General features: G+C 45.5%; 1 protein-coding gene across 1 annotated transcript; it reads right to left on the bottom strand.

The window, feature by feature from the left end:
• Positions 1-297: 297 nt before the first annotated feature.
• Positions 298-6,258, bottom strand: LOC137380840 (fap1 adhesin-like). Its single transcript, XM_068053251.1, has 9 exons — positions 6,192-6,258; positions 5,760-5,879; positions 5,352-5,498; positions 3,744-3,935; positions 2,640-3,095; positions 1,872-1,991; positions 1,584-1,775; positions 1,152-1,298; positions 298-863 (listed from the first exon to the last, which is right to left on the bottom strand). Exons 1-9 carry the CDS (start codon positions 6,256-6,258, stop codon positions 298-300), a joined length of 2,007 nt encoding a protein of 668 aa, XP_067909352.1.
• Between the last annotated feature and the right edge of the window lie 3,253 nt (positions 6,259-9,511).

Below are 9,511 nucleotides of genomic sequence, written 5' to 3'. Positions count from 1 at the left end.
TGCTATACATTCGCACATCAAACCTGCTATAGATTTGGCCCTCAAACCGACTGTAGTTTTGCCCATCAAACCTGCTATAGATTTGGCCATCAAACCTGCTATCGAATTGGCCATCAAACCTGCTATAGATTTGGCCACCAAATCTGCTTAAGAATTGGCCATCAAACCTGCTATAGATTTGGCCATCAAAGCTGCTTTTGCTTCGGCCCCCAAACCTGCGAGAGATTCGGCCTCCAAACCTGCAGTAGATTCGGCCCCCAAACCTGCTTTTGATTCGACCCCCAAACCTGCGGTAGGTTAGGCCACCAAACCTGCTATAGATTCGGCCACCAAACCTGCCGTAGATTCAGCCATCAAACCTGCCACAGATTTGGCCACCAAACCTGCTATAGAATTGACCATCAAACCTGCCACAGTTTTGGCCATCAAACCTGCTATAGATTTGGCCATCAAACCTGCTCTCGATTCACTCATCAAACCTGCTATAGATTCGCACATCAAAACTGCTATCGATTTGGTCCTCAAACCGACTGCCTTTTTGGCCATCAAACCTGCTATAGATTTGGCCATCAAACCTGCTATAGATTTGGCCATCAAACCTGCTATAGATTTGGCCACCAAACCTGCTGTAGCTTTGGCCATCAAACATGCTATTGATTCGCACATCAAACCTGCTATAGATTCAGCCACCAAACCTGCTCTAGATTCGGCCCCCAAACCTGCTATAGCTTCGGCCACCAAACCTGCGGTAGATTCGGCCACCAAACCTGCTATAGATTCAGCCACCAAATCAGCTGTCGATTCAGCCATCAAACCTGCCGTAGATTCGGCCCCCAAACCTGCTATAGATTCGGCCCCCAAACCTGCGGTAGATTCGGCCACCAAACCTGCCGTAGATTCAGCCATCAAACCTGCTGTAGATTTGGCCATCAAACCTGCTATAGATTTGGCCATCAAATCTGCTATAGTTTTGGCCATCAAACCTGCTAAAGATTCGGCCATCAAACCTGCTATAGATTCAGCCATCAAACCTGCTGTAGATTTGGCCATCAAACCTGCCGTAGATTTGGCCACCAAACCTGCTATAGATTCGGCCATCAAACCTGCTATAGATTTGGCCATCAAACCTGCTATAGATTCGGCCATCAAACCTGCTGTAGATTCGGCCATCAAACCTGCTATAGATTCAGCCATCAAACCTGCTGTAGATTTGGCCAACAAATCTGCCGTAGATTCGGCCACCAAACCTGCTTTAGATTCGGCCATCAAACCTGCTATAGATACGGCCACCACACCTGCTGCAGATTAGGCCATCAAACCTGCTATAGATACGGCCACCAAACCTGCTGTAGATTTGGCCATCAAACCTGCTATAGATTCGCTCATCAAACCTGCTATACATTCGCACATCAAACCTGCTATAGATTTGGCCACCAAACCTGCTGTAGCTTTGGCCATCAAACATGCTATAGATTCGCTCATCAAACCTGCTATACATTCGCACATCAAACCTGCTATAGATTTGGCCCTCAAACCGACTGTAGTTTTGCCCATCAAACCTGCTATAGAATTGGCCATCAAACCTGCTATAGATTTGGCCATCAAACCTGCTATAGATTTGGCCATTAAACCTGCTATAGATTCACTCATCAAACCTGCTACAGATTCGCACATCAAAACTGCGATAGATTTGGTCCTCAAACCGACTGCCGTTTTGGCCATCAAACCTGCTATAGATTTGGCCATCAAACCTGCTGTAGCTTTGGCCATCAAACCTGCTATAGATTCGCACATCAAACCTGCTATAGATTCAGCCACCAAACCTGCTCTAGATTCGGCCCCCAAACCTGCTATAGCTTCGGCCACCAAACCTGCGGTAGATTCGGCCACCAAACCTGCTATAGATTCAGCCACCAAATCTGCTGTAGATTCAGCCCCCAAACCTGCTATAGATTCGGCACCCAAACCTGCGGTAGATTCGGCCACCAAACCTACAATAGATTCGGCCACCAAACCTGCTGTAGATTCAGCCATCAAACCTGCTGTATATTTGGCCATCAAACCTGCTATAGATTTGGCCATCAAATCTGCTATAGTTTTGGCCACCAAACCTGCTAACGATTCGGCCATCAAACCTGCTGTAGATTTGGCCATCAAACCTGCCGTAGATTTGGCCATCAAACCTGCTATAGATTTGGCCATCAAACCTGCTATAGATTTGGCCATCAAACCTGCTATAGATTTGGCCATCAAACCTGCTATAAATTCACTCATCAAACCTGCTATAGATTCGCACATCAAACCTGCTGCAGATTTGGCCCTCAAACCGACTGCCGTTTTGGCCATCAAACCTGCTATAGATTTGGCCACCAAACCTGCTATAGATTCGGCCACCAAACCTGCTGTAGATTCGGCCACCAAACCTACAATAGATTCGGCCACCAAACCTGCTGTAGATTCAGCCATCAAACCTGCTGTATATTTGGCCATCAAACCTGCTATAGATTCGACCCCCAAACCTGCGGTAGGTTAGGCCACCAAACCTGCTATAGATTCGGCCACCAAACCTGCCGTAGATTCAGCCATCAAACCTGCCACAGATTTGGCCACCAAACCTGCTATAGAATTGGCCATCAAACCTGCCACAGATTTGGCCATCAAACCTGCTATAGATTTGGCCATCAAACCTGCTCTCGATTCACTCATCAAACCTGCTATAGATTCGCACATCAAAACTGCTATCGATTTGGTCCTCAAACCGACTGCCTTTTTGGCCATCAAACCTGCTATAGATTTGGCCATCAAACCTGCTATAGATTTGGCCATCAAACCTGCTATAGATTTGGCCACCAAACCTGCTGTAGCTTTGGCCATCAAACATGCTATAGATTCGCACATCAAACCTGCTATAGATTCAGCCACCAAACCTGCTCTAGATTCGGCCCCCAAACCTGCTATAGCTTCGGCCACCAAACCTGCGGTAGATTCGGCCACCAAACCTGCTATAGATTCAGCCACCAAATCTGCTGTAGATTCAGCCCCCAAACCTGCTATAGATTCGGCACCCAAACCTGCAGTAGATTCGGCCACCAAACCTACAATAGATTCGGCCACCAAACCTGCTGTAGATTCAGCCATCAAACCTGCTGTATATTTGGCCATCAAACCTGCTATAGATTTGGCCATCAAATCTGCTATAGTTTTGGCCACCAAACCTGCTAACGATTCGGCCATCAAACCTGCTGTAGATTTGGCCATCAAACCTGCCGTAGATTTGGCCATCAAACCTGCTATAGATTTGGCCATCAAACCTGCTATAGATTTGGCCATCAAACCTGCTATAGATTTGGCCATCAAACCTGCTATAAATTCACTCATCAAACCTGCTATAGATTCGCACATCAAACCTGCTGCAGATTTGGCCCTCAAACCGACTGCCGTTTTGGCCATCAAACCTGCTATAGATTTGGCCACCAAACCTGCTATAGAATTGGCCATCAAACCTGCCACAGATTTGGCCATCAAACCTACAATAGATTCGGCCACCAAACCTGCTGTAGATTCAGCCATCAAACCTGCTGTATATTTGGCCATCAAACCTGCTATAGATTCGACCCCCAAACCTGCGGTAGGTTAGGCCACCAAACCTGCTATAGATTCGGCCACCAAACCTGCCGTAGATTCAGCCATCAAACCTGCCACAGATTTGGCCACCAAACCTGCTATAGAATTGGCCATCAAACCTGCCACAGATTTGGCCATCAAACCTGCTATAGATTTGGCCATCAAACCTGCTCTCGATTCACTCATCAAACCTGCTATAGATTCGCACATCAAAACTGCTATCGATTTGGTCCTCAAACCGACTGCCTTTTTGGCCATCAAACCTGCTATAGATTTGGCCATCAAACCTGCTATAGATTTGGCCATCAAACCTGCTATAGATTTGGCCACCAAACCTGCTGTAGCTTTGGCCATCAAACCTGCTATTGATTCGCACATCAAACCTGCTGTCGATTCAGCCATCAAACCTGCTGTAGATTCAGCCATCAAACCTGCCGTAGATTCGGCCTCCAAACCTGCTATAGATTCTGCCCCCAAACCTGCGGTAGATTCGGCCACCAAACCTGCTATAGATTCGGCCACCAAACCTGCCGTAGATTCAGCCATCAAACCTGCCGTAGATTCAGCCATCAAACCTGCTATAGATTTGGCTATCAAATCTGCTCTAGTTTTGGCCATCAAACCTGCTAAAGATTCGGCCATCAAATCTGCTATAGATTCAGCCATCAAACCTGCTGTAGATTTGGCCATCAAACCTGCTATAGATTCGGCCATCAAACCTGTTATAGATTTGGCCATCAAACCTGCTGTAGATTCGGCCATCAAACCTGCTATAGATTCAGCCATCAAACCTGCTGTAGATTTGGCCATCAAACCTGCTATAGATTTGGCCATCAAACCTGCTATAGATTTGGCTATCAAATCTGCTCTAGTTTTGGCCATCAAACCTGCTAAAGATTCGGCCATCAAATCTGCTATAGATTCAGCCATCAAACCTGCTGTAGATTTGGCCATCAAACCTGCTATAGATTCGGCCATCAAACCTGTTATAGATTTGGCCATCAAACCTGCTGTAGATTCGGCCATCAAACCTGCTATAGATTCAGCCATCAAACCTGCTGTAGATTTGGCCATCAAACCTGCTATAGATTTGGCCATCAAACCTGCTATAGATTCGGCCATCAAACCTGCTGTAGATTCGGCCATCAAACCTGCTGTAGCTTTGGCCATCAAACCTGCTATTGATTCGCACATCAAACCTGCTGTCGATTCAGCCATCAAACCTGCTGTAGATTCAGCCATCAAACCTGCCGTAGATTCGGCCCCCAAACCTGCTATAGATTCTGCCCCCAAACCTGCGGTAGATTCGGCCACCAAACCTGCTATAGATTCGGCCACCAAACCTGCCGTAGATTCAGCCATCAAACCTGCTGTAGATTTGGCCATCAAACCTGCTATAGATTTGGCTATCAAATCTGCTCTAGTTTTGGCCATCAAACCTGCTAAAGATTCGGCCATCAAATCTGCTATAGATTCAGCCATCAAACCTGCTGTAGATTTGGCCATCAAACCTGCTATAGATTCGGCCATCAAACCTGTTATAGATTTGGCCATCAAACCTGCTGTAGATTCGGCCATCAAACCTGCTATAGATTCAGCCATCAAACCTGCTGTAGATTTGGCCATCAAACCTGCTATAGATTTGGCCATCAAACCTGCTATAGATTCGGCCATCAAACCTGCTGTAGATTCGGCCATCAAACCTGCTATAGATTCGGCCATCAAACCTGCTGTAGATTCGGCCATCAAACCTGCTATAGATTCAGCCATCAAACCTGCTGTAGATTTGGCCAACAAATCTGCCGTAGATTCGGCCACCAAACCTGCTTTAGATTCGGCCATCAAACCTGCTATAGATACGGCCACCACACCTGCTGCAGATTAGGCCATCAAACCTGCTATAGATACGGCCACCAAACCTGCTGTAGATTTGGCCATCAAACCTGCTATAGATTCGCTCATCAAACCTGCTCTACATTCGCACATCAAACCTGCTATAGATTTGGCCCTCAAACCGACTGTAGTTTTGCCCATCAAACCTGCTATAGATTTGGCCATCAAACCTGCTATCGAATTGGCCATCAAACCTGCTATAGATTTGGCCACCAAATCTGCTTAAGAATTGGCCATCAAACCTGCTATAGATTTGGCCATCAAAGCTGCTTTTGCTTCGGCCCCCAAACCTGCTATAGATTCGGCCTCCAAACCTGCAGTAGATTCGGCCCCCAAACCTGCTTTTGATTCGACCCCCAAACCTGCGGTAGGTTAGGCCACCAAACCTGCTATAGATTCGGCCACCAAACCTGCCGTAGATTCAGCCATCAAACCTGCTGTAGATTTGGCCATCAAACCTGCTGTAGATTTGGCCATCAAATCTGCTATAGTTTTGGCCACCAAACCTGCTCAAGATTCGGCCATCAAACCTGCCATAGATTCAGCCATGAAACCTGCTATAGATTCGTCATCAAACCTGCTTTAGATTGGCCATCAAACCTGCTATAGCTTCAAGCTACCAAACCTGCTATAGATTCAGCTATCAAACCTGCTATAGCTTCAAGCTACCAAACCTGCTGTAGATTCAGCGATCAAACCTGCTGTAGCTTCGGCCATCAAACCTGCTACAGCTTTGGCCATCAAACCTGCTATAGATTTGGCCATCAAACCTGCTATAGATTTGGCCATCAAACCTGCCGTAGATTCGGCCATCAAACCTGCTGTAGATTTGGCCATCAAATCTGCTGTAGATTGGGCCATCAAACCTGCTCTCGATTTGGCCATCAAACCTGCTGTAGATTCGGCCATCAAACCTGCGATAGATTCGGCCACCAAACCTGCTGTAGATTTGGCCATCAAACCTGCTGTAGATGTGGCCATCAAACCTGCTATAGATTCAAGCTAGCAAAGATGCAATTGAATGAGCCAACGAACCTGCTATAATAATGGACCGCCGAATTTGTTCATGTAGAAGTTAATTATGCTGTCCTTCATTGTTCCTTTCTGGAACCACTTCTTTTCATCACATATGTCAATGATTTGTATACAGGTCTTCAGAGATTGGTGTTGAAATTTGCACATGACCCCAAAATAGGAGGCATCAACTGGGAAATTCCTCAGATTTGCTCCTTCTACATTGGTGTGACTTCTCCAGATCTGCTTAGGATCCTTCTATTTCTCCCGAATGTCCAGCAAGGTATTTCCCTAGTTAATTGTTTAGGAGACCAAAGGAAACTGCAAAGGGATATTGGTAGGATGGGAGAATTGTAACAGACAAAAGCATGGCCTGATGATGCTTTATGCAGTCCAGCCAGACATAGCAGTGGATGGCTAAATCAGTTGCCATCATATCCTTTAAGTCTGCATCCTTTGAACTTAAGGGAGCAGATATGAGGGCCATACCACGGGCAACGGCCAAGTTGGGAGAGAGTAATGGTTTTACTGGGGACTGGGGCACCAAAGGTGAAGGTTGTCACTCTTCTCCACATAAAACCGATCCTCGATCCCACCATCGTTGTAAGCCACCACCCCATTTCCAACCTCCCTTTCCTCTCCAAACTCCTTGAAAATGTTGTCGCCTCCCAAATCCATGCCATTCTTTCCTGGGGAACTTTACGTTTCAAACCCTGTAATCAGGTTTCTACCTCTGCATAACGGCTCCTTTCACAAGTCACAAATGACATCCTATGTGACTGTCACAAAGGTAAACTTTCCCTCCTCGTCCTTCTCGACCTATCTGCAGCATTGGTCATGGTTGACAACACCATCCTCCTACAATACCTCTCCACCATTGTCCGGCTGGGTGGGACTGCACTTGTCTGGCTCCATTCTTATCTATTAATTGTAGCCAGAGAATCACTTGCAATGGCCTCTCTTCCCACTCCTGCATCATTTACCTCTGGTGCCCCCAAGGATCTATCTTTGGCCCCCTTCTGTTTCTTATTTACATGCTGCCCCTCAGCGGCATCAACTGAAAACACAGTATGAGTTTTCATATGTATTCCGACAACACCCAGTTGTACCTCACCATCACCTCTTTCGATTCCTCCACTGTTGCTAAATTGTCAGACTGCTTATCTGACATCCAGTGCTGGATGGGCAGAAACATCCTCCAATTAAATCTTGAGAAGACTGAAGCCATTGTCTTTGGCCGTATGTTACAAAGTCCATTCCCTAGCCACTGATCCATCCCTCTTCTTGGCAAATGTCTGAGACTAAACCAGACTGTTCACAAGTTCTGAAGAAGGGTCACTGACCTGAAACGTTAACTCTGCTTCTCTCTTCACAGACGCTGCCAGACCTGCTGAGTATTTCCAGCATTTCTTGTTTATATTTCAGACTGTTCACAACCTTGCTGCGATATTTGAATCCAAAATGAGCTGCTGACCACATATTCTAGTCATCACTAAGACTGCCTATTTCCACCTGCGTAGCATTGCCTGACCCACCCCTGCCTCAGCTGATCTGCTGCTGAAACTCTCATCTATGCCTTTTCTTACCTCTAGACTTGACTATTCCAACACAACCCTGGCCAGCCTCCCACGTTCTACCCTCTGTAAAATTGAGATCATTTAAAACTCTGCTGCCTTTTTCTTTACTCACACAAAGTCCCATTCACCTATCAGCCCTGTGCTCACTGACCAACATTGGCTCCTGGTAAAGCAATTTTAAAACTCCAATCCTTGCCTTCAAATCCCTCCATGGTCTCACTCCTCTCTATCTCTGTAATCTCCTTCAGTCCCACAATCCTCTGAGATATCCGTGCTCCTCTAATTCTGGCCTCTTGAGCCTCCCCGATTTTAATTGCTCCACCATTGGTGGCCACGCCTTCAGTTGCCTAGACCTCAAACTCTAGAATTCCCTCCCTCCACCTCTCCACCTCACTTTCTGCCTTTAAGATACTCTTTATACCTCTTTGAGCAAGCTGTTAGTCATCTGACCTAATTTGTTTTATTCTTTCATGGGATGTGGGCATCGCTGGCAAGGCCAGCATTTGTTGCCCATCCCTAATTCTCCTTGACAACTGAGTTGTAAATTCTATGAGTGTCGCAGATGTAATGTCTGGACATTGTTACTTAGATTTAAAAAGATTTTTTGAATCTTAGCCCACAGCAGAAACATTTAAAATAAAACCCAGCGTGAGTCTGACAACCTAAAAATACACTTTATGAAGGAATAGAAAACTATTCAACAAAGAACACATTAAATGCCCAAGCACTTCCTATATTAAGAGAAAGTGCAGGAAATGTGTTGAGAGAGCTGTCAATATTACTGTAGGCTTGCTAGGCCATTTCAGAGGGCAGTTAAGAGTCAACCGCAATGCCGTGGGTCTGGTGTCACATGTAGGTCAAAGCAGCAGGGCATATTTTCTTCCCTAAAAGGCATTAATGAACGAGATGGGTTTTTCTGACAATCAATGATCATTTCATGGCACCATTACTGAGACTAGCTTTCAATTCCAGATTTGTCATTAATTAAGTTTATTAAATGAATTTAATTCCACAGCTACAATGGTGGGATTTGAACCTATTGCCCTAGGGCTTCAGCCTGGACCTGTAGATTACCACTACACCACCATCTGCTTATATGCCTCAATGTCAAATTTTGCTTTATAGTGCTCCTGTGAAGCACCTTGAGACATTTTATTATGTTAAAGGAGCAATATAAATACAAATTGCTGTTATTGTTGTTTGGCTAAAAAGTGGCAGATGGAATTCAATGTCATTAAGTGTGAGGTGATATATTTTGGTGAAACAAAGCAGCAGTAATTATACTCAATGAAACTAGGCTTGGTATTCTGGAAGAGCAGAGGGTTTGGTGGAGGTTCAGATTCACAGAAAATAAAGGTAGCACTTCAGATTAATAAGATTATTAAAAAATCCAACAGAATTCT

Source organism: Heterodontus francisci, chromosome 20 (genome assembly GCF_036365525.1).
Source record: "Heterodontus francisci isolate sHetFra1 chromosome 20, sHetFra1.hap1, whole genome shotgun sequence".
Lineage (NCBI taxonomy): Eukaryota > Metazoa > Chordata > Chondrichthyes > Heterodontiformes > Heterodontidae > Heterodontus > Heterodontus francisci.
This window is presented reverse-complemented; position numbering and strand designations above follow the sequence as displayed.